The sequence below is a fragment of the Salvelinus fontinalis genome, chromosome 25, assembly GCF_029448725.1.
Source record: "Salvelinus fontinalis isolate EN_2023a chromosome 25, ASM2944872v1, whole genome shotgun sequence".
NCBI classification, from domain to species: Eukaryota; Metazoa; Chordata; class Actinopteri; order Salmoniformes; family Salmonidae; genus Salvelinus; species Salvelinus fontinalis.
The window spans coordinates 15,467,379-15,493,812 of record NC_074689.1 but is presented as its reverse complement, the minus strand read 5'-3'; the positions used below and the strand labels follow the sequence as shown (position 1 = coordinate 15,493,812).

The following is a 26,434-nucleotide window of genomic DNA, read 5'->3' as shown; positions in this document are numbered from 1 at the left end:
CACATCCACACATCATCAGCCATGAATCATCCGAAAGACCATTACACAGTTACATATCACTGGGTGGTTAATGACCGGGTAGCAGGGAGGTGACAGAAATGAATACCCAACAGTCAGGAGAGATTAACTCAGGACCAGGATCAATGAAGTCTCAGTGGGGAGCATATCATGAGGTCAGAGAGAGAGCGATGCGGGGAGAGAGAAAGCAACAACTTCCTGGACAAACATTTCACTGTAATGGTAAAGGTGTAAACTTCGCAGTATATTTGCCCCTCAGCTTCACCATCATATTTAAAAAGCAGACATCCTAGGAAAATGAACAACAATAACAAATGGTTTGATTAAGAATGCAAAAAACTATGAAAGAAATTGAGAAACCGATCCAACCAAAAACATAGAGACCCAGAAAACCTGAGCCTTTGCCTTCACTATGGTGAATCACTAAAACAATACAGAAATACACTACAGAAAAAGAAGTAACAGCACGTCAGATATCAGCTCAATGTAATTGAAGAATCCATAGCATGTAACCACTTCTGGGAAATTTGGAAAACACTAAACAAACAACAACACAAAGAGTTATTATCCAAAACGGGGATACATGTACGTATATGGATTAACCAATTCTCCAATCTTTTTGGCCCTATATCAAAGAACAAACAGCAAAACATATACATGATAAAATACAAATCTTAGAATCAACTATTAAAGACTACCATATCCCACTTGATTCTACAATTACATTAAATGAACTACAAGACAAAATACAAGCCCTCCAACCCAAAAAGGCCTGGGGTGTTGATGGTATCCTAAATTAAATGATAAAATATGCAGACACGAATTCCAATTGGCTATACTTAAACTTTTTAACATCATCCTCAGCTCTGGCATCTTCCTCAATATTTGGAACCAAGGACAGATCACCCCAATCCACAAAATTGGAGACAAATTTGACCCCAATAACTACCGTGGCATATGTGTCAACAGCAAACTTAGTAAAATCCTCTGCATTACCATTAACAGCAGACTCTTACATTTCCTCAGTGAAAACAATGTATTGGGCAAATGTCAAATTGGATTTTTACCAAATTACTGTACGACAGACCACGTTTTCACCCTGCACACCCTAATTAACAAACAAACAAACAAACAAGCAAAGTCTTCTCATTGTCACGACTTCTGCCGAAGTCGTTGCCTCTCCTTGTCCGGGCAGTGTTCGGCGGTCGACTTCACCGGTCTTCTAGCCATCATCGATCCATTTTTCATTTTCCATTGGTTTTGTCTTGTCTTCCCACACACCTGTTGTCAATCCCATTCATTACCTGTTGTGTATTTAACCCTCTGTTTCCCTTCATGTGTTTGTCAGAGATTGTTCGTTGTCAAGTGTTGTGTTGATTGTGTATAGGTGTGCGACGGGTCTTCGTACCCAGATTTGTTTTATATTTTTTCCGTGAGTGTTATGGAGCAGATTACTGGGACTTTAATTAAAGTACTCCATTCTACACTCTATTTGACTCTCCTGCGCCTGACTTCCTCTGCCACTTATACACGCCATTGTGACAGAATCTCTGACCATAAAAAATGAAGTCAGCAGGAGGAGGCACTTCGCTAATGGAGGTTGAGAAACGCGTCCTGGAACACGCGGCGGAGATTGACAGTCTGTGCGCTGCCATGGATCGCATTGTCCAGAGTATGGACCGCTGGGAGAGACAGGGAGCTTGTCCAGTACTTCCACCACCACCTGGAATTCCTTTGAACGTTTTTTATCCTCCGGAACAGAACAGGATCCAGTTATCCCTACCCACGGGATACAATGGAGATACTGCCAGCTGCCAGGGTTTTCTCCTAAAACTGAACTTGTATCTGGCCACGGTCTCTCCAGTACCATCAGACCGTGAGAAAAGCTTCGCCCTCGTCTCATGCCTCACCGGGAAAGCCCTGGAGTGGGCCAACGCTGTGTGTGGAGAGGATAAGGCGTTGGACCATTTTGAGGAGCTCATCTGCCATTTCCGGAAGGTATTCGACCACCCATCCGAAGGCAGAGCAGCAGGTGAGCTCCTCTATCATCTGAGGCAGGGGAAGAGGAGTGCTCAGGAGTTCGCGTTGGAGTTTAGGACTTTGGCTGCCGGCGCTGGATGGAGCGACAGGGCCCTGATCGACCACTACCGTTGTAGTCTACGCGAGGACGTCCGTCGGGAGCTGGCCTGTAGAGACACCACCCTCAACTTCGACCAACTGGTGGATATGTCCATCAGGCTGGACAACATGCTGGCTACTCGGGGACGTCTAGATCGGGGTCTGGTTGTTCCATCCTCCCGCACTCTCTCTCCCGAACCTATGGAATTGGGAGGGATGGTGCGCAGGGAGAACGGAGGGGGTACCCGCTCGAGCACCATCTATGATCGCAGAGATCACACTGCTGATCGGTGCCGGGTTGGTTCCTCTGGGAATAGAGAAGGCTGGCAGGGCACTCTGGCATCACCCCAGGTGAGTAGGCACCATACTCATCCAGAGCCCTCTGCTGCACTTATGTTTGTCTCTGTCACCTTTCCGGATTTTTCCCTGCATTCCCAGTATAAGGCGCTAGTAGATTCAGGCGCGGCTGGGAATTTCATTAATAAAAATTTTGCTCATAGTTTAGGGATTCCTGTTGTTTCTGTGGATATGCCTTTCCCTATTCATGCCTTAGATAGTCGACCAATAGGGTCAGGGTTTATCAGGGAGGTCACCGCACCTTTGTCTATGATAACGCAGGAGGGTCACAAGGAGAAGATTAGTCTTTTCCTTATTGATTCCTCTGCGTATTCTGTGGTGTTAGGCCTACCCTGGTTAACTACTCATAACCCCACTGTTTCTTGGCCACAGAGGGCTCTCACGGGGTGGTCGCGAGAGTGCTCAGGTAGGTGTGTAGGGGTTTCCGTTGGTGCTACTACGGTGGAAAGTCCAGACCAGGTTTCCACCGTGCGCATTCCCTCAGAATATGCCGGTTTGGCACTCGCCTTCTGTAAAAAGAAGGCGACTCAATTACCACCCCATCGACAGGGGGACTGTGCGATAGATCTCCTGGTAGACGCTGCATATCCCAGGAGTCATGTGTATCCTCTGTCGCAAGCGGAGACAGTGGCTATGGATAATTATATCTCTGAATCCCTGCGTCAGGGGTTCATTAAGCCATCCATTTCACCCGCCTCTTCGAGTTTCTTTTTTGTGAAGAAGAAGGATGGCGGTTTACGCCCGTGCATTGATTATCGAGACCTTAATAAAATCACGGTAAAATATAGTTACCCGCTACCTTTGATCAATACAGTAATGGAGTCAATGCGCGGGGCCCGCTTCTTCACAAAATTGGATCTCAGGAGTGCGTACAATCTGGTGCGTATTAGGAGGGTTGATGAGTGGAAGACGGCATTTAGCACCACCTCAGGTCATTATGAGTACCTGGTCATGCCATATGGGTTGATGAATGCTCCATCAGTCTTCCAATCGTTTGTAGATGAGATCTTCAGGGACCTGAACGGGCAGGGTGTAGTGGTGTATATCGATGATATTTTGATATACTCTGCTACACGCGCTGAGCATGTGTCCTTGGTGCGCAGGGTGCTTGGTCGCCTGTTGGAGCATGATTTATATGTCAAGGCTGAGAAATGCTTGTTCTTCCAACAATCCATCTCCTTCCTAGGGCATCAGATTTCCACTTCAGGAGTGGAAATGGAGAGCGACCGCATTACAGCCGTGCGTAATTGGCCGACTCCAACCACGGTAAAGGAGGTGCAGCGTTTTTTAGGGTTTGCCAATTACTACCGGAGATTTATCCGGGGTTTTGGTCAGGTTGCAGCTCCCATTACCTCACTGCTAAAGGGGGGACCGGTGCGCTTGCAGTGGTCGGCCGAGGCGAATAGGGCTTTTGGTAAACTGAAGGCTCTGTTTACCTCGGCGCCTGTGTTGGCTCATCCGGATCCCTCTTTGCCATTCATAGTAGAGGTGGACGCATCCGAAGCTGGGATAGGAGCAGTGCTCTCTCAGCGTTCGGGTGTGCCACCGAAGCTTCGCCCCTGTGCTTTCTTTTCGAAGAAGCTCAGCCCGGCGGAGCGTAACTATGATGTAGGGGACCGAGAGCTGTTAGCTGTCGTAAAAGCCTTGAAGGTGTGGAGGCATTGGCTTGAGGGGGCTAATCACCCTTTTCTCATCTGGACTGACCACCGCAATCTGGAGTACATCCGGCAGGCGAAGAGACTAAATCCTCGCCAGGCAAGGTGGGCCATGTTTTTCACTCGTTTTGTGTTTACGCTTACTTACAGACCAGGCTCCCAGAACGTCAAGGCAGACGCATTGTCTCGGCTGTATGACACAGAGGAGCGACCCATGGATCCCACTCCCATACTCCCAGAGTCGTGTTTGGTGGCGCCAGTAGTGTGGGAGCTGGACGCGGACATTGAGCGGGCGTCACGTGCAGAGCCCTCTCCTCCTGAGTGTCCAGCTGGTCGTCTGTACGTTCCGTCTGCTGTCCGCGACCGATTGATCTATTGGGCTCACACATCACCCTCCTCTGGTCATCCTGGGATAGGTCGGACGATGCGCTGTCTTGATGGGAGGTACTGGTGGCCCACTTTAGCTAAGGACGTGAGGATTTATGTTTCCTCCTGTTCGGTGTGCGCCCAGTGCAAGGCTCCTAGACACCTGCCTAGAGGTAAGCTTTTACCTTTACCCGTTCCTCAACGGCCGTGGTCGCACCTGTCAGTGGATTTTGTGACTGATCTTCCACCTTCACAGGGTTACACCACGATCCTGGTCGTTGTGGATCGGTTCTCTAAGTCCTGTCGTCTTCTCCCTTTGCCCGGTCTCCCTACGGCCTTACAAACTGCGGAGGCTCTGTTTACACATGTTTTCCGGCATTATGGGGTGCCTGAGGATATAGTGTCTGATCGGGGTCCCCAGTTCACGTCAAGGGTCTGGAAGGCGTTCATGGAACGTCTGGGGATCTCGGTTAGTCTTACCTCAGGTTTTCACCCCGAGAGTAATGGGCAGGTGGAGAGAGTTAACCAGGATGTGGGCAGGTTTCTGCGGTCCTATTGCCAGGACCGGCCAGGGGAGTGGGCGAAGTTCGTGCCCTGGGCAGAGATAGCCCAGAACTCGCTACGTCACTCCTCCACTAACCTTACCCCTTTTCAATGTGTATTAGGGTATCAGCCGGTTCTGGCTCCTTGGCATCAGAGTCAGACCGAAGCTCCTGCGGTGGACAATTGGTTTCGGCACGCTGAGGAAACTTGGGAGGCAGCCCACGTCCACCTTCAGCGTGCCATAAGGCGCCAGAAAATTGGCGCAGACCGTCGCCGCAGTGAGGCCCCGGTGTTCGTACCAGGGGACAGGGTCTGGCTCTCGACCCGAAACCTGCCCCTCCGCCTGCTCTGCCGGAAGCTGTGTCCGCGGTTTGTGGGGCCGTTTAAAGTCCTGAGGAGAGTGAACGAGGTATGTTATAGATTACAACTGCCCACTAATTACCGTATTAACCCCTCGTTCCATGTGTCTCTCCTCAGGCCGGTGGTGGCTGGCCCGCTCCAGGAGGCTGAAGTGCGTGAAGTTCCTCCGCCTCCTCTAGACATCGAGGGGGTCCCGGCGTACGCTATTCGATCCATTTTGGATTCGAGACGTCGGGCGAGGGGCCTTCAGTACCTCGTGGACTGGGAGGGGTACGGGCCGGAGGAGAGATGCTGGGTTCCGGTGGAGGACGTTTTAGATCCTTCCATGTTAAAAGAATTCCACCGCCTCCATCCGGATCGCCCTGCACCTCGCCCTCCGGGTCGTCCCCGAGGCCGGTGTCGACGCGCTGCTGGAGCCGCGCGTCAGGGGGGGGGGGTAATGTCACGACTTCTGCCGAAGTCGTTGCCTCTCCTTGTCCGGGCGGTGTTCGGCGGTCGACTTCACCGGTCTTCTAGCCATCATCGATCCATTTTTCATTTTCCATTGGTTTTGTCTTGTCTTCCCACACACCTGTTGTCAATCCCATTCATTACCTGTTGTGTATTTAACCCTCTGTTTCCCTTCATGTGTTTGTCAGAGATTGTTCGTTGTCAAGTGTTGTGTTGATTGTGTATAGGTGTGCGACGGGTCTTCGTACCCAGATTTGTTTTATATTTTTTCCGTGAGTGTTATGGAGCAGATTACTGGGACTTTAATTAAAGTACTCCATTCTACACTCTATTTGACTCTCCTGCGCCTGACTTCCTCTGCCACTTATACACGCCATTGTGACAGAATCTCTGACCATAAAAAATGAAGTCAGCAGGAGGAGGAACTTCGCTAATGGAGGTTGAGAAACGCGTCCTGGAACACGCGGCGGAGATTGACAGTCTGTGCGCTGCCATGGATCGCATTGTCCAGAGTATGGACCGCTGGGAGAGACAGGGAGCTTGTCCAGTACTTCCACCACCACCTGGAATTCCTTTGAACGTTTTTTATCCTCCGGAACAGAACAGGATCCAGTTATCCCTACCCACGGGATACAATGGAGATACTGCCAGCTGCCAGGGTTTTCTCCTAAAACTGAACTTGTATCTGGCCACGGTCTCTCCAGTACCATCAGACCGTGAGAAAAGCTTCGCCCTCGTCTCATGCCTCACCGGGAAAGCCCTGGAGTGGGCCAACGCTGTGTGTGGAGAGGATAAGGCGTTGGACCATTTTGAGGAGCTCATCTGCCATTTCCGGAAGGTATTCGACCACCCATCCGAAGGCAGAGCAGCAGGTGAGCTCCTCTATCATCTGAGGCAGGGGAAGAGGAGTGCTCAGGAGTTCGCGTTGGAGTTTAGGACTTTGGCTGCCGGCGCTGGATGGAGCGACAGGGCCCTGATCGACCACTACCGTTGTAGTCTACGCGAGGACGTCCGTCGGGAGCTGGCCTGTAGAGACACCACCCTCAACTTCGACCAACTGGTGGATATGTCCATCAGGCTGGACAACATGCTGGCTACTCGGGGACGTCTAGATCGGGGTCTGGTTGTTCCATCCTCCCGCACTCTCTCTCCCGAACCTATGGAATTGGGAGGGATGGTGCGCAGGGAGAACGGAGGGGGTACCCGCTCGAGCACCATCTATGATCGCAGAGATCACACTGCTGATCGGTGCCGGGTTGGTTCCTCTGGGAATAGAGAAGGCTGGCAGGGCACTCTGGCATCACCCCAGGTGAGTAGGCACCATACTCATCCAGAGCCCTCTGCTGCACTTATGTTTGTCTCTGTCACCTTTCCGGATTTTTCCCTGCATTCCCAGTATAAGGCGCTAGTAGATTCAGGCGCGGCTGGGAATTTCATTAATAAAAATTTTGCTCATAGTTTAGGGATTCCTGTTGTTTCTGTGGATATGCCTTTCCCTATTCATGCCTTAGATAGTCGACCAATAGGGTCAGGGTTTATCAGGGAGGTCACCGCACCTTTGTCTATGATAACGCAGGAGGGTCACAAGGAGAAGATTAGTCTTTTCCTTATTGATTCCCCTGCGTATTCTGTGGTGTTAGGCCTACCCTGGTTAACTACTCATAACCCCACTGTTTCTTGGCCACAGAGGGCTCTCACGGGGTGGTCGCGAGAGTGCTCAGGTAGGTGTGTAGGGGTTTCCGTTGGTGCTACTACGGTGGAAAGTCCAGACCAGGTTTCCACCGTGCGCATTCCCTCAGAATATGCCGATTTGGCACTCGCCTTCTGTAAAAAGAAGGCGACTCAATTACCACCCCATCGACAGGGGGACTGTGCGATAGATCTCCTGGTAGACGCTGCATATCCCAGGAGTCATGTGTATCCTCTGTCGCAAGCGGAGACAGTGGCTATGGATAATTATATCTCTGAATCCCTGCGTCAGGGGTTCATTAAGCCATCCATTTCACCCGCCTCTTCGAGTTTCTTTTTTGTGAAGAAGAAGGATGGCGGTTTACGCCCGTGCATTGATTATCGAGACCTTAATAAAATCACGGTAAAATATAGTTACCCGCTACCTTTGATCAATACAGTAATGGAGTCAATGCGCGGGGCCCGCTTCTTCACAAAATTGGATCTCAGGAGTGCGTACAATCTGGTGCGTATTAGGAGGGTTGATGAGTGGAAGACGGCATTTAGCACCACCTCAGGTCATTATGAGTACCTGGTCATGCCATATGGGTTGATGAATGCTCCATCAGTCTTCCAATCGTTTGTAGATGAGATCTTCAGGGACCTGAACGGGCAGGGTGTAGTGGTGTATATCGATGATATTTTGATATACTCTGCTACACGCGCTGAGCATGTGTCCTTGGTGCGCAGGGTGCTTGGTCGCCTGTTGGAGCATGATTTATATGTCAAGGCTGAGAAATGCTTGTTCTTCCAACAATCCATCTCCTTCCTAGGGCATCAGATTTCCACTTCAGGAGTGGAAATGGAGAGCGACCGCATTACAGCCGTGCGTAATTGGCCGACTCCAACCACGGTAAAGGAGGTGCAGCGTTTTTTAGGGTTTGCCAATTACTACCGGAGATTTATCCGGGGTTTTGGTCAGGTTGCAGCTCCCATTACCTCACTGCTAAAGGGGGGACCGGTGCGCTTGCAGTGGTCGGCCGAGGCGAATAGGGCTTTTGGTAAACTGAAGGCTCTGTTTACCTCGGCGCCTGTGTTGGCTCATCCGGATCCCTCTTTGCCATTCATAGTAGAGGTGGACGCATCCGAAGCTGGGATAGGAGCAGTGCTCTCTCAGCGTTCGGGTGTGCCACCGAAGCTTCGCCCCTGTGCTTTCTTTTCGAAGAAGCTCAGCCCGGCGGAGCGTAACTATGATGTAGGGGACCGAGAGCTGTTAGCTGTCGTAAAAGCCTTGAAGGTGTGGAGGCATTGGCTTGAGGGGGCTAATCACCCTTTTCTCATCTGGACTGACCACCGCAATCTGGAGTACATCCGGCAGGCGAAGAGACTAAATCCTCGCCAGGCAAGGTGGGCCATGTTTTTCACTCGTTTTGTGTTTACGCTTACTTACAGACCAGGCTCCCAGAACGTCAAGGCAGACGCATTGTCTCGGCTGTATGACACAGAGGAGCGACCCATGGATCCCACTCCCATACTCCCAGAGTCGTGTTTGGTGGCGCCAGTAGTGTGGGAGCTGGACGCGGACATTGAGCGGGCGTCACGTGCAGAGCCCTCTCCTCCTGAGTGTCCAGCTGGTCGTCTGTACGTTCCGTCTGCTGTCCGCGACCGATTGATCTATTGGGCTCACACATCACCCTCCTCTGGTCATCCTGGGATAGGTCGGACGATGCGCTGTCTTGATGGGAGGTACTGGTGGCCCACTTTAGCTAAGGACGTGAGGATTTATGTTTCCTCCTGTTCGGTGTGCGCCCAGTGCAAGGCTTCTAGACACCTGCCTAGAGGTAAGCTTTTACCTTTACCCGTTCCTCAACGGCCGTGGTCGCACCTGTCAGTGGATTTTGTGACTGATCTTCCACCTTCACAGGGTTACACCACGATCCTGGTCGTTGTGGATCGGTTCTCTAAGTCCTGTCGTCTTCTCCCTTTGCCCGGTCTCCCTACGGCCTTACAAACTGCGGAGGCTCTGTTTACACATGTTTTCCGGCATTATGGGGTGCCTGAGGATATAGTGTCTGATCGGGGTCCCCAGTTCACGTCAAGGGTCTGGAAGGCGTTCATGGAACGTCTGGGGATCTCGGTTAGTCTTACCTCAGGTTTTCACCCCGAGAGTAATGGGCAGGTGGAGAGAGTTTACCAGGATGTGGGCAGGTTTCTGCGGTCCTATTGCCAGGACCGGCCAGGGGAGTGGGCGAAGTTCGTGCCCTGGGCAGAGATAGCCCAGAACTCGCTACGTCACTCCTCCACTAACCTTACCCCTTTTCAATGTGTATTAGGGTATCAGCCGGTTCTGGCTCCTTGGCATCAGAGTCAGACCGAAGCTCCTGCGGTGGACAATTGGTTTCGGCACGCTGAGGAAACTTGGGAGGCAGCCCACGTCCACCTTCAGCGTGCCATAAGGCGCCAGAAAATTGGCGCAGACCGTCGCCGCAGTGAGGCCCCGGTGTTCGTACCAGGGGACAGGGTCTGGCTCTCGACCCGAAACCTGCCCCTCCGCCTGCTCTGCCGGAAGCTGTGTCCGCGGTTTGTGGGGCCGTTTAAAGTCCTGAGGAGAGTGAACGAGGTATGTTATAGATTACAACTGCCCACTAATTACCGTATTAACCCCTCGTTCCATGTGTCTCTCCTCAGGCCGGTGGTGGCTGGCCCGCTCCAGGAGGCTGAAGTGCGTGAAGTTCCTCCGCCTCCTCTAGACATCGAGGGGGTCCCGGCGTACGCTATTCGATCCATTTTGGATTCGAGACGTCGGGCGAGGGGCCTTCAGTACCTCGTGGACTGGGAGGGGTACGGGTCGGAGGAGAGATGCTGGGTTCCGGTGGAGGACGTTTTAGATCCTTCCATGTTAAAAGAATTCCACCGCCTCCATCCGGATCGCCCTGCACCTCGCCCTCCGGGTCGTCCCCGAGGCCGGTGTCGACGCGCTGCTGGAGCCGCGCGTCAGGGGGGGGGGTAATGTCACGACTTCTGCCGAAGTCGTTGCCTCTCCTTGTCCGGGCGGTGTTCGGCGGTCGACTTCACCGGTCTTCTAGCCATCATCGATCCATTTTTCATTTTCCATTGGTTTTGTCTTGTCTTCCCACACACCTGTTGTCAATCCCATTCATTACCTGTTGTGTATTTAACCCTCTGTTTCCCTTCATGTGTTTGTCAGAGATTGTTCGTTGTCAAGTGTTGTGTTGATTGTGTATAGGTGTGCGACGGGTCTTCGTACCCAGATTTGTTTTATATTTTTTCCGTGAGTGTTATGGAGCAGATTACTGGGACTTTAATTAAAGTACTCCATTCTACACTCTATTTGACTCTCCTGCGCCTGACTTCCTCTGCCACTTATACACGCCATTGTGACACTCATGCTTTGTTGATTTCAATGTTTTTTAAAACTCAATTTGGCATGAGGTTCTGCTATAAAAATGGATGAAAAGCAGTGATGGGAAAAAACATATGACATTATAAAAAATACATGTACACAAACAACAAGTGTGCGGTTCAAATTGGCAAACAACAAACACATTTCTTTCCACAGGGACATGGGGTGAGACAGGGATGCAGCTTGAGCCTAAACATCAGTGCCACAGGTAACTTCCACAAAGCTGTGAGCAATCTGGGAGACAATGCAAGATGGGCCATCAAAACGAACATAACATTTGACACACTTATTAGGATCTGGCAAAAAATACTTGAATCAGTTATAGCACCAATTGCCCTTTTTGGTGTGAGATCTGGAGTCTGCTCACCAACCAAGAATTCACCAAATAAGACAAACACTAAATTGAGACTGCAAAAATATACTCAGTGTTCTACGTAAAACACAAAATAATGCATGCAGAGCAGAATTAGGCCGATACCCGCTAATTATCAAAATCCAGAAAAAAGCAGTTAAATTCTACAACCACCTAAAAAGAAGCAATTCGCAAACCTTCCATAACAAAGCCATCACCTACAGAGAAATAAACCTGGAGAAGAGCCCCCTAAGCAAGCTGGTCCTGGGGCTCTGTTCGCAAACACAAACAGAGCCCCAGGACAGCAACACAATTAGACCCAACTAAATCATGAGAAAAGATAATTATTTGACAAATTGGAAATCATTAACAAAAAAACTGCCATTTGGCGCTAAACAGAGAGTACACAGTGGCAGAATACCTGACCACTGTGACTGACCCAAAATTAAGGAAAGCTTTGACTATACACAGATTCAGTAAGCATAGCCTTGCTATTGAGAGAGGCTGCCGTAGGCAGACCTGGCTCTCAAGAGAAGACAGGCTATGTGCACACTGCCCACAAAATGTAAGGGGAAATTGAGATGCACTTCCTAACCTCCTGGCAAATGTATGACCATATTAGAGATTCATATTTCCCTCAGATTACACAGGTCCACAAAGAATTCAAAAACAATAAAAATGTTCATAAACTCTCATATCTTTTGGGAGAAATACCACAGTGTGCCATCACAGCAGCAAGATTTTTGACTTGTTGCCACAAGAAAAAGGGAAACCAGTGAAAAACACCCACCATTGTAAATACAATTGATATTTATGTTTATTTATTTTCCCTTTAGTATTTTAACTATTACTTACTTACTTAATAGTTTACTTAATTCTCCATACTGGCCAATAATTATAGTGCCAATTCTGATAGGCTAATAACTAGTTGGCTAATTGTTACCCATGAAAGGAAGCTAGGCTAGAGAGTAAGCATTTTAGCCAAGTCGCCAACGATCTGGCCTTAAGGGCCATGTACTTATAATCTCCACCCGGCACAGCCAGAAGAGGACTGGCCACCCCGCAGAGCCTGGTTCCTCTCTAGGTTTCTTCTTAGGTTCCTGCCTTTCTAAGGAGTTGTTCCCAGCCACCGTGCTTCTACATCTGCATTGCTTGCTGTTTGGGGTTTTAGGCTGGGTTTCTGTATAAGCACTTTGTGACATCTGCTGATGTCAAAATGACCTTATAAATACATTTGATATGATTCAGGACAACACAAACTAAAAGCGTGCACTGTATGACATAGACCGTTTCAGCAACATGAAAAAGAGGAGGATGGCATTGGCGCTTCTCTACAAGTAGGGTGAGTCAACCTGTTTTTTTTCTACTTACACACACACACACACACACACACACACACACACACACACACACACACACACACACACACACACACACACACACACACACACACACACACACACACACACACACACACACACACACTCAACGATATGGCCTGAAGGCAGGAGGGTGGCAGCTGACTGACTGACTCTACGACATGGCCTGAAGGCAGGAGGGTGGCAGCTGACTGACTGACTCTACGATATGGCCTGCAGGCAGGAGGGTAGCTGCTGACTGACTGACTCTACGACATGGCCTGAAGGCAGGAGGGTAGCTGCTGACTGACTGACTCTACGATATGGCCTGAAGGCAGGAGGGTGGCTGCTGACTGACTGACTCTACGACATGGCCTGAAGGCAGGAGGGTGGCAGCTGACTGACTGACTCTACGATATGGCCTGCAGGCAGGAGGGTAGCTGCTGACTGACTGACTCTACGACATGGCCTGCAGGCAGGAGGGTAGCTGCTGACTGACTGACTCTACGACATGGCCTGAAGGCAGGAGGGTGGCAGCTGACTGACTGACTCTACGATATGGCCTGCAGGCAGGAGGGTGGCTGCTGACTGACTCTACGATATGGCCTGCAGGCAGGAGGGTGGCTGCTGACTGACTGACTCAACGATATGGCCTGAAGGCAGGAGGGTGGCAGCTGACTGACTGACTCTACGACATGGCCTGAAGGCAGGAGGGTAGCTGCTGACTGACTGACTCTACGACATGGCCTGCAGGCAGGAGGGTGGCTGCTGACTGACTGACTCAACGATATGGCCTGAAGGCAGGAGGGTGGCAGCTGACTGACTGACTCTACGATATGGCCTGCAGGCAGGAGGGTGGCTGCTGACTGACTGACTCAACGATATGGCCTGAAGGCAGGAGGGTGGCAGCTGACTGACTGACTCTACGACATGGCCTGAAGGCAGGAGGGTGGCTGCTGACTGACTGACTCTACGACATGGCCTGCAGGCAGGAGGGTGGCAGCTGACTGACTGACTCTACGATATGGCCTGAAGGCAGGAGGGTGGCTGCTGACTGACTGACTCTACGACATGGCCTGCAGGCAGGAGGGTAGCTGCTGACTGACTGACTCTACGACATGGCCTGCAGGCAGGAGGGTGGCAGCTGACTGACTGACTCTACGATATGGCCTGCAGGCAGGAGGGTAGCTGCTGACTGACTGACTCTACGACATGGCCTGCAGGCAGGAGGGTGGCAGCTGACTGACTGACTCTACGACATGGCCTGCAGGCAGGAGGGTGGCAGCTGACTGACTGACTCTACGATATGGCCTGCAGGCAGGAGGGTAGCTGCTGACTGACTGACTCTACGATATGGCCTGAAGGCAGGAGGGTGGCAGCTGACTGACTGACTCTACGATATGGCCTGCAGGCAGGAGGGTAGCTGCTGACTGACTGACTCTACGATATGGCCTGCAGGCAGGAGGGTAGCTGCTGACTGACTGACTCAACGATATGGCCTGCAGGCAGGAGGGTAGCTGCTGACTGACTGACTCTACGATATGGCCTGCAGGCAGGAGGGTAGCTGCTGACTGACTGACTCAACGATATGGCCTGAAGGCAGGAGGGTGGCAGCTGACTGACTGCCTCCATGGCGTCATAAATGCAGCTGATAGAGTGTGGGTCAGACTTAATCAAACAAGAATACTGCAGGTACCCTCCTGTGGACACACACACACACATGCACGCACACGCACACGCACGTAAAGAAAGCAGACACACACATGAAAATAAAATGTCTCTTACCACCATGCCTGTCTTCAACAATAGATAATGTACTGTCTGAGTGACATCTGCAGCATGCATCAGGTTATGGTAGGGATTCTTATGTTTGCTGTAGCCCACCTCCAAGGCTTCCACAAAGGACACCAGGGCAGAGATAGGAATCTGAACAACAAACGAAAACAACAGAGCTCAGCCAGTGACCTGAGGGAAATCTCTCATTCTGGCTCTTACACAGATTGGCTTTTCTCATTTAAAAAGTTCCTTCCTCTCATCGCCTCCTGTCCTTCATTTTAGCTATCTGAAATAGTTGACCGGCCTAATGATGAGCTTCAACCATATTGTGTTCACCAAGTATTTTCCAATCAGTGAAGATGAAGGGGAGGAGGAGAGAACATTTTTATTTAAGCAATTGATTCCCTTCTCCCTGAGCAAAAATGGTTAAATGGGTATTTGTTGCTCTGCATTTATCAACACAGACTTTGATATCCTTGTGATGCAGGTCCAGATAGTCATACAACCTCTGAGACCTTCTGATTCAATGGAATTAAAATCGACTGAAAAGAACGTCACTCATCAATGCCCACAGGGGGGTAGATAAGGGAGTGGGAGAGAATGAGATGCGGTCCTGTTCTGATCAGCTTACCTTGAAGCGATTGATGAGGTCATATCTTGTGAGCAGCTCGTAGAATATGAATTTCAACGCGTGGTCCCCACTCGCGTCATTCAGGGCAAACACGTCAAATGACCACATGTCCACGTGCTGTGAGAGGAAGTCATTGTCAGAACAAGTATTGAAAGACAATATGAAATCTGAATGTCTCTGTAAAGGAAATAACTGAGGAGGAGCAGGGAGGGGTATCTGATCAAATGAAAATGGTGTGCATCTCATGCATTTTATTTTCCTTTATATTGCTATATTCAAGTATTATTTCACAATAAATTCACCTTATTGAAAGCCTGCATGACCATTTGAAAAGCATAGAGCCTAAATCAAAATACATTAAGGGTCAGAAGGCAGTAGGCATGTTTTTACATCAGACGTTATTTCTAGTTTGTTTGATGATACAGTATGTTACATGAATTTAATAAAGCCAGGGGCTGTTAGGAGTCATAACATGAACCTCAGTAATAACGAACAAGAACAGAATCCCCATGTACAGCTAAAGGTGAGTTATAAATCGGACTATTCTCTCTCTCCATCACTCCCCCTTTCTCTCTCCATCACTCCCCATTCTCTCTCTGCCTTACTCCCCCTTTCTCTCTCCATCACTCCCCATTCTCTCTCTACCTTACTCCCCATTCTCTCTCTACCTTACTCCCCCCTTCTCTCTTCATCACTCCCCATTCTCTCTCTACCTTACTCCCCCTTCTCTCTTCATCACTCCCCATTCTCTCTCTACCTTACTCCCCCCTTCTCTCTTCATCACTCCCCATTCTCTCTCTACCTTACTCCCCCTTTCTCTCTCCATCACTCCCCATTCTCGCTCTACCTTACTCCCTCTTTCTCTCTCCATCACTCCCCATTCTCTCTCTGCCTTACTCCCCCTTTCTCTCTCCATCACTCCCCATTCTCTCTCTACCTTACTCTCCCCCTTCTCTCTCCATCACTCCCCATTCTCTCTCTACCTTACTCTCTCTTTCTCTCTCCATCGCTCCCCATTCTCTCTCTACCTTACTCCCCCTTTCTCTCTCCATCACTCCCCATTCTCTCTCTGCCTTACTCCCCCTTTCTCTCTCCATCACTCCCCATTCTCTCTCTACCTTACTCCCCATTCTCTCTCTACCTTACTCCCCCCTTCTCTCTTCATCACTCCCCATTCTCTCTCTACCTTACTCCCCCCTTCTCTCTTCATCACTCCCCATTCTCTCTCTACCTTACTCCCCCCTTCTCTCTTCATCACTCCCCATTCTCTCTCTACCTTACTCCCCCTTTCTCTCTCCATCACTCCCCATTCTCGCTCTACCTTACTCCCTCTTTCTCTCTCCATCACTCCCCATTCTCTCTCTGCCTTACTCCCCCTTTCTCTCTCCATCACTCCCCATTCTCTCTCTACCTTACTCTCCCCCTTCTCTCTCCATCACTCCCCATTCTCTCTCTACCTTACTCCCTCTTTCTCTCTCCATCACTCCCCATTCTCTCTCTACCTTACTCCCCCTTTCTCTCTCCATCACTCCCCATTCTCTCTCTGCCTTACTCCCCCTTCTCTCTCCATCACTCCCCATTCTCTCTCTACCTTACTCCCTCTTTCTCTCTCCATCACTCCCCATTCTCTCTCTACCTTACTCCCCCTTTCTCTCTCCATCACTCCCCATTCTCTCTATACTTTACTCCCCCTTTCTCTCTCCATCACTCCCTATTCTCTCTACCTTACTCCCCCATTCTCTCTCCATCACTCCCCATTCTCTCTCTACCGTACTCTCCCCCCTTCTCTCTCCATCACTCCCCATTCTCTCTCTGCCTTACTCCCCCTTTCTCTCTCCATCACTCCCCATTCTCTCTATACTTTACTCCCCCTTTCTCTCTCCATCACTCCCTATTCTCTCTACCTTACTCCCCCATTCTCTCTCCATCACTCCCCATTCTCTCTCTACCGTACTCTCCCCCCTTCTCTCTCCATCACTCCCCATTCTCTCTCTGCCTTACTCCCCCTTTCTCTCTCCATCACTCCCCATTCTCGCTCTACCTTACTCCCTCTTTCTCTCTCCATCACTCCCCATTCTCTCTCTACCTTACTCCCCCTTTCTCTCTCCATCACTCCTCATTCTCTCTATACTTTACTCCCCCTTTCTCTCTCCATCACTCCCTATTCTCTCTACCTTACTCCCCCATTCTCTCTCCATCACTCCCCATTCTCTCTCTACCGTACTCTCCCCCCTTCTCTCTCCATCACTCCCCATTCTCTCTCTGCCTTACTCCCCCTTTCTCTCTCCATCACTCCCCATTCTCGCTCTACCTTACTCCCTTTTTCTCTCTCCATCACTCCCCATTCTCTCTCTGCCTTACTCCCCCTTTCTCTCTCCATCACTCCCCATTCTCTCTCTACCTTACTCCCCCTTTCTCTCTCCATCACTCCCCATTCTCTCTCTACCTTACTTACCCTTTCTCTCTCCATCACTCCCCATTCTCTCTATACCTTACTCCCCCTTCTCTCTCCATCACTCCCCATTCTCTCTCTACCTTACTCCCTCTTTCTCTCTCCATCACTCCCCATTCTCTCTCTACCTTACTCCCCCTTTCTCTCTCCATCACTCCCCATTCTCTCTCTACCTTACTCCCCCTTTCTCTCTCCATCACTCCCCATTCTCTCTATACTTTACTCCCCCTTTCTCTCTCCATCACTCCCTATTCTCTCTACCTTACTCCCCCATTCTCTCTCCATCACTCCCCATTCTCTCTCTCCTTCTATCCCCCATTGCCTCTCACTCCCTCTCTTTCCATCACTCCCCATTCTCTATCTCTCTCCCCATTCTCTCTCCCTCCCTCACTCCCCCATCTCTCTCTCTCTCATTCTCTATACAACTCCCTCCCTCCCTCAATCCCTCCCTCTCTCTCTTTCCAACAAAGTTTTGTGGAGTTCTTCTGACATGTCTGTTGCAGGGGCCATTTGAATTACAACACATTAAAGATTTAAATCTTTAAATTGGAAGTTTTCGCCTGCTCTCCATCTCTGTCTCCCGCCACTGGCTTACACAGCCTGCAGGCATACTGAAAGAGAGAGATGGAGATGGAGAGAGAAAGAGGGATGGGCTGGAGCGAGCGAAAAAGACAGAGGGAGAAAGAGAGAAAGGAACTGAGAGAGAGAGACAGAAAGAGACAGAAAGAGAGAGAAAGAGAGAGAAAGAGAGAGAGAGAGACAGACAGACAGACAGACAGACAGACAGACAGACAGACAGACAGACAGACAGACAGAGAGAGAGAGAGAGAGAGAGAGAGAGAGAGAGAGAGAGAGAGAGAGAGAGAGAGAGAGAGAGGAAGAGAGCGGGCTCAAAGATGACTAAGCCAAGTTGTCCAGTCTCCGTGTGAATCAACCAATGACAGGTCAGGACAGCAGGCTGAATACAGAAGGAACGGGGGTAAGCAGTCAACAGAGCTTTTCATTTCAACACTGTGTTATTTAGCGGGTTTAGAGTAGAATAAGAAGAAAATAGCTTTGTGAGATAGCTGGAAGAAATCTAATAACAGTCAAGCCAGCCAGTGAATGATTCATAAGGTGAGGCATGATAATATCAAATCATCGGTAAGGATTGTTGCCAGCCAGGTGCGGCCTGGGTCAAGAGTTTGGTCCTGGCATTTTATCCACACCAGCCAACAAGTCTGTTAAAATAGGACTACAGATGTAATTGTATTTTATACCCATGTATTGATCCAACAGTAAATGTTATTTCCAAACAAGAAACGTTGCAGTTGTAGGCGCGGCACTCCATATCCCAAAGACATATCAAATATCTTGGGTGTAAAATACATAGTTGCTATTGAGCTGAATATTGAGTGTTGAGAAAAAAATGCCTACAGAAAGCTGAGACCCTCCTCTCTTCGGCAGGGACAAGGGGACGAAGCTCCCAAGCGGTGTGTTTTTCCCTCAATTGCATTTTGAAATGTTATATGGTCAGAACACATCTTTCTCTCGAGCGCAGGCACAGGGGCAGGGCAGACACTTTCATTACAGGAATCATGAGGATAATGCACCAGATCATAGTTTTAGCCACCCAAAAAATAGGACGTTTTGAGTGAGGTGACAATGTAGAATTAGCTCTTTCTACGTTTATAGGCACCCATTCATTTTATTTTTACGATCCATGATCTAGACTGTCTGATGACAGAGTCTGAGCAGGTATTTTTGCTGATGCCGCATTTTACTTTGAAAGTGAGTTTGTGTGACCTCAGCTCACTCTTTTAGAAAACCAGGCTGGCTCATTGTGGGAGAGGGGGGGCCGGCCGTTGCCCACTGATTAGTATAACATAAACATTTTTGGATGTGTGTCAATTTTGACCAGCCCACCCAACAACAAAACAATTCCAGCCCATCTGGCATTTACCAGAATTGCCAGATGGCCAATCCCCCATGCTATCAGGACATTGGTCTAAACTGTACAGGGTTGGTCCAGTAAGTTTATGACACAGAGTCCTGGTTTTCTATTCTACAGGCTTTTCCTGGTTTGGTATGGATTCTGACCTGTCGAGGTTTAGGTTAACGGTTGTTGTACAGTTTTGTATAGTTATGAAATAGAAGCAGTGCATGTCATGAGACAGTTAAGTTCATCTTACTGATGGGGAAGGGACGGGGTGTTGAACCCAAATCCCACGAGAGACCACATATGTCATAATTTATGATGTGCATAAAACAAAACACACTATTGACCTCTAATTGACCTCTGTGCCTCTGAGCAACCGGTTAGGGTTACCCAGATGGTTAGGTGCTGTGTGTGTGTGTGTGTGTGTGTGTCCGTGCAAGCATATGTGTGTGTGTGTGTGTCTGTGTGTGTGTGTGACGATAGCAGAGAAAGAGAGAGATCTACTTTATCATCACACCAGATTAAACAGATCAAACAAAACTCTAATTCGGTCATCTCTCTCTGCAGATGAAGAGTCATTACGTCATGGGCATGAAAACATGGCACACTACGCCACTATTACACAGCAATAACAACACGTTACATGAAAATCCCTTCTATAAGATCAGCAGTGTATTAATACCTTGTGTTCTTTTGCATGTGAATAGGTCCTGCGTTCAGTAACCGGGACACAAATGATTACTCATTACAAGACAGCCATTAGTAAAAATAGTCAAAATAGTCAAAATAAATTGTATTTTTGTCAAATGCTGCTTTTACCCCCATGTGTTCTGGCATCGGAGGAGAATGACTTGAAATGAAAGCATGTGGCCTGTATGTACTGTGATTCTACACATATCTACTCCTTCATATACTGTGTATGAAATAGGGTGAAGTTGTGAATGATGTAGGGTTTTATCTCGGTTGCCCTGGCCTGTTTGGCGTAACGCAGGCCTGACCCTCTCTCCCCTCCACCCTGTTGGACTATCTCAGACTTCCCCCTGCATTGTTGGCCTATCGCCGCCCTTGCCAGGCTGCGGTTCATAATACCTTGAGCACCGTGATCACGCTGGGCGGATAGCTTAATCCCACCATGTTGGACGTCCGGCGGTACATCCTGTCAGGGAGAGATAACACACACACACACACAATGTTAGGACACCCAGAGAGCCAAGGACCACTGATTGGTGGAGGTGGACGTGGGGAGATGGCTCGTGGTATTAGCATTTCAAGGGTACGGGAAGGATGGTTCTGGGGGAAATACCTCACAACAGGGATGTGATGGGTGACCTTCCCAATGCTTATCATCTAGGCTGGGGTTTACCCTTCTACTGTGAAACTGATACATACTGTATGCTATCAAATACACCCACCCAGGGCTTGGGCAGAGATTGCTGGATGCTGGATGCAGACACTTTCATGTAGGGTTCTTTATGATAAGGCATTCTCTACAGGACAAAATGACTTTGAAAATACTTTGATGGCTCCATTGACAGGAGGCCAAAATATGGTAGTCCCATCCATTAAAGGGATACATCAGGATGTTGACAACGAGGGCCTTAATCTACTTTCCCAGAGGCAGATGAACCCGTGGATACCATCTGTATGTCTCTGTGTCCAGTATGATGGAAGTTAGAAGTAGTTTCGTGAGCCAATTCTAACTAGCATTCGCGCAATGACTGGAAGTCTATGGGTAACTGCTAGCATGAGATAACCTTGGGACCCAGAAGCAAATCTTAAATGTAAGCTACTTGATTTGATTATGGGGGCTGTTATTGCTAACAATCTGTCAAGAGAGACTAACAGTGAGCTGAATGTGGGATATCCTAATTCAGTATGAAATTCACCGACCATATACACTACAAAAGTATGTGGACACCCCTTCAAATCAGTGGATTTAGCTATTTCAGTCACACCTGTTGCTGACGGGTTTATACAATCGAGCACACAACCATACAATCTACATACACAAACATTGAGGGTAAAATGGTCTAACTGAAGAGCTCAGTGACTTTCAAGGTGGCACTGTCATAGGATGCCACCTTTCTAACAAGTCAGTTCGTTAAATTCCTGACCTGCTAGAGCTGCCCTGGTAAACTGTAAGTGCTGTTATTGTGAAGTGGAAACGTCTAGGAGTAATAAAGGTTCAGCCGTGAAGTGGTAGGCCACACAAGCTCACAGAACGGGATCGCCGAATGCTGAAGCGCATAGCACGTAAAGATTCACTCAATACCAACAGTTTGGGGAAGGCCCTTTCCTGTTTTAGCATGACATTGCCCCCATGCACAAAGCGAGTTCCATACTGAAATGGTGTGTCGAGATCGGTGTGGAAGAACTTGACTAGCCTGCATAGAGCCCCGACCTCAACACCATCGAACACCTTTGGGATGAATTGGAACACCGACTGCGAGACAGGCCTACTCGCCCAACATCAGTGCCCGATCTCACTAATGCTCTTGTGGCTGAATGGAAGCCCCTGCAGCAATGTTCCAACATCTAGTGGAAAGCCTTCCCAGAACAGTGGAGAATGTTATAGCAGCAAAGGGTGGACCAACTCCATATTATTGCCCATGATTTTGGAATGAGATGTTCGACGACTTTTGGCCATCTAGTGTATTTGTAGGATAATCGACCTCTTCACAAATACACAGATCTCACCAGTTTAGTAAACATGCTACATGTTCGGAGAACATTGGATGACAAACTAACCTCTCAACAAATATCCCAGCCTGCACTGCGTGTACGATGCTGCGGAAGCGCGGTTTCTCTTCGGTCCGGCGCAGCATCAGACCCATCTGACGCGTGAAGGTGGAGGCCAGCCAATCACGTACCTCCGACGGCACGGAGTCCGACTGGATGTCACTGAGCTCATCCTCTGTGTCCACCAATCGCCTGCGGAGAGGGACGGACACACGCACACACACATATATGTGCAAATACATGCATGGACGCACAAGTATGCATTCATGCATGTACACACACACACACACACACACACACACACACACACACACACACACACACACACACACACATACACACACACACCATCTCTTCTCATCAATAATGTTTCAATCAAGTTAAAATAACTACTTTGATTTGAGCACTTGATACGTTTTTCATTAAAACCTAATTCTGCTCTCTTTCTCTCTAACAAATATGTGTAGAAAGAGGAGGGAGAGAGACAGGGGAATACAGAGAGAGAGAGAGAGATAGAGATACCTTACTGAAAAACCATGTGATGATATTTCACATGAAGTTTCACATGTGGATTTTCACGTGATCACATACAATTTCACATGTTAAATCATGTGAAACAATGGTTTTGGAACACTTCACATGTGATGATATTTCAAATGAAATTTCACGTGGATATTTTTCACATAAAATAAAACATTCATTATGATGTCCCCGGAACGTCACGTGGTCGCAGTGTTTTCAACTTACATATTCGGCACATGATTACATTTTTTATGTTTATTTATACTGTAATTATTATTCAACATGTCCTCATCTGGGATTTGAACTTACAACCTCTTGGTTCATGGCATTTCGATCTTCCTGCTACGTCACCATGTCGGTGTCAATAACTAATTTCAACTATATTCCAACACTTTGGTCAAAAATACAAATTGCTGAAATAAGTCAATGAAATCAATAATGAGAGAATAAACCGATTAACTAAAATAGCAGTGCAGATGTGACTCTTTTGCTAAGTGCAGAGATGTATTATAGGTACTGAATCTGTAGGAGACTTCTGAAAAAGAAAACTTTGTGGCGCATCAGAAAGATCAGCGTACCCCGAATCCAGAGGTTTTGAGTTTAAATCCCAGGTGGGGTCCTTTTGAAAAGTCAGCACTAAGTGATCATGTCAAGTGTATTCATATTGATTCAAGATGTTTACACTATTTTAGCTGAACAGCGTACCACTTACCTTAAAACACCCATGCCATTTCATTACTTCCCTTCCCAAAAAATACATGTGAAATGTTTCCCATATGAAAATCTAATTTCATATGTGAAATCGCATTTTCACATCTTTTAAATTAGAGTTCACATGTTAATAACACCACCTTTTCGCATGTGAGGGGAATAACATGTTTTAAATCTTTCATATGTGAAAATTATCATTTTCATTTTCACATGTGAAAACCTAAATCTCACATGTGGAATTTAATTTTCATGTGAAAAACATTCACATGTGAAAATCTAACTTGAAGTTTTACATGTGAAAATGTTGTCAAATGTGTAGTTTCATGGTATCACTTGTTGAAAATGTGGGTCCTCATGTTGTCACATGTACTTCACATTAGATCATGTTTTCACGTGCTCAACGTTATCATATCTGTAGTTTCATGTTATCACTTGTTGCTTTTACATGTTGTCACGTTTTGACATTCATTTCATCTAAGATCACGTGTTACATTCATGTGGTTTTTCCATAAAGGAGAGAGAAAGAGCAGGAGAGTAAGAGAGAGATGGAGATAGAGAAAGAGAAGGAGAAAATAACATTCAATTGAGAAATAACTCGGCTCACACAGAATATGTCAGATACTGTATGTAATGTGTATAGTGGTATTGACCAATCTACTGGACAGTTGTGCCAATGATAAGATATCCATACCGTGTCTCCTCAATGTACACAGACTCCAGGACTGAGGCTGCATACTCCAAGTTCTTCTTGAGGTCGACGACGGACGCCTCTCCTCGTTCCAACTGTTTCACCAAGCATCGCAACCTGGAGAAAGGCAACAAAAACACATGTCATGAGTTTTCATGCTTTTACAGTTGCAGGCACTAAAAGTTAGACTGTGCCACCGTACTGGCAGAACAATTGCCGTAATGCGTGTGTTTTTATGCATGTGCTACTAAGCGTGGCTTATTTTTCAGAATTAAGTGGACTTGTTACATCACACACTACCCTGAAAAAGAGCAATAGCATACATTAATTCCAATGTCCTGTGGCTGAATACCAAAACAACACATGCCATGATGACTACATACAAAAAACTGCTGTCCTGAAAGTAAAAAGGCATATGTGGATCATAATCCTATTTGGTTATGGTAAAGGTAGACAGAGATCTACATTTAGACAGTCACCTGGTACACCTCCATGTCACACCCACCAATGGCACAGAGACAGCAGCTTCCCTACTAGCCCTGTGCTAACCATGTTTGTAATATATTAACAAAACATGATTAAACAATGAATTAACGTGTTTGACACCTTACTGAGGGATGTGAAGGTTCGAGTAACTGGTAGATGAACAGAATGTTTGGTCAAGTTAAATAAATAAGGAAGGATGCCAGGTTAACTAAGGAGAGAGGAAGCTATTCAGCTGTGTATTCATGCATGCCACACTGTTGGCTGGACATGCAGTATGACACATACACACACGCAGATCTAACAGCCAATAGAGGCCTGCTAGCCAAAGCCCACTCTGCCAGAGTCTAAATCCCAGCAATCAGAATCCCCTTAAAGAGCCAGCCCAGTCTGCCCTGATACAACAAGCCACAGCTGCTTTCAAATGGCACAAATGCCCAAGTCACAGTCCATTTGTATGTAGGTTTTGTAAAAGGAGAACTCAGGCTAGGATTCAATCCAACACAGATTAACACCCTGCACACAGCCATAGACTTTTAAAAGCAATTTCCCTGACATTCACGAGATCACGTTCACTGTAAATGCTGAGGATGTCAGTTCAAGCTGAAATCACCATTAACCATCAGCCACAGCATAAAGGTCTTTTTTCAGCATTTTTTAAGAATCCTGGTCTCTTTCCAACAATTCCTAACCCTGGTGTGCTGGCTGAACTCTAAGCTATTTGATACACAAGTCAATAATATAGGGAAACTAAGGAGAATAGAGCAGAGATCTGCAGGGGTATTTCATGCTTTTTAAAAGAGAAAAATCCCATTTAATCAGAATGCCCAGCCAAGAACACTGAGGTCAGAGGATACTGATCACCTCCTCAAAACAGCATCGTAACTATCATACGATTACACAGTTGGATGATTGACAGATTGCTGTTATGGTGCCAGCGGTCTACACTGTCATCGCTACAATCCACAGGTCCTCTGAGATTATTTCTAGTCTTTCTCATCCTCTTGGACTACACAGGCTTGTGAACTGGCACACAGACAGGGGACAACACTAGCAAGACACACATACACACGCTTACGCACACACATACACAAACACACACCAGCTGACATGAAAGAAAAAAATTGCCTGGATAAAGAAAAAGCTAAATTGGAACTACAAAGAGCAAACAGTGATAATGGTGCTGCAAACAAAGCCCAGTAAAAAGCAGCTCAGGTGTAAGGCAGAGAGCTGATTGGTATTTACAGCAGGAGCATCTGGGAAAGCAGTATGTGACACTATAATAACTCTTCCTAACTAGACTAAAGATTAGCTGCCGCTAATGACTCTCACCTCTACACACCTCTGCTTGATTATTGCACTGACTGTGTGTATGTGTGTGTGTGTGTGCGTGTGCGTGTGTGCATGCGTGCGTGCGTGCGTGCGTGCGTGCGTGCGTGCGTGTGTGTGTGCGTGTGTGTGTGCGTGTGTGTGTGTGTGTGTGTGTGTGTGTGTGTGTGTGTGCGTGCGTGCGTGCGTGCGTGCGTGCGTGTCTGAATGCATGACTGTGTTGTGTATCTATTTCTTCATGCGAAATGTGATTGTGAATACGGGTGAGACTTTTTAAATGCATGCTGTCCTGCCTGTGCAGTTTTTAGGTGTGTGTTTGTACTGTATGTGAGTGTGTACAGGCTAGTCTCATGGACTAGACGTAACATAGTAAATGTAAATCCGGGACATATAACGTGAATGTCTGGCAACCTAAAGGTTGTGTGTTCGAATCTCATCACAGACAACTTTAGCATTTTAGCACCTTTGCAACTACTTACTACTTTTTAGTTACTTTGCAACTACTTAGCATGTTAG

The 26,434-nt window shown here is 47.9% G+C and overlaps 1 protein-coding gene across 8 annotated transcripts in view; it reads right to left on the bottom strand.

The window, feature by feature from the left end:
- The window catches only part of pde1ca (phosphodiesterase 1C, calmodulin-dependent a), a 188,855-nt gene that overhangs the window by 39,276 nt on the left and 123,145 nt on the right, over window positions 1-26,434 (bottom strand). For 7 of the 8 annotated variants that reach the window (XM_055881372.1, XM_055881374.1, XM_055881373.1 and 4 more), the window contains 5 exons: window positions 24,110-24,223; window positions 22,195-22,377; window positions 20,536-20,602; window positions 15,077-15,193; window positions 14,455-14,595 (listed from right to left, as the gene is read on the bottom strand). In XM_055881372.1, the coding sequence (XP_055737347.1) occupies window positions 14,455-14,595; window positions 15,077-15,193; window positions 20,536-20,602; window positions 22,195-22,377; window positions 24,110-24,223 (622 nt within the window). The remainder of the gene's footprint in view (window positions 1-14,454; window positions 14,596-15,076; window positions 15,194-20,535; window positions 20,603-22,194; window positions 22,378-24,109; window positions 24,224-26,434) is intronic. The other variant, XM_055881376.1, reaches the window with a different exon arrangement.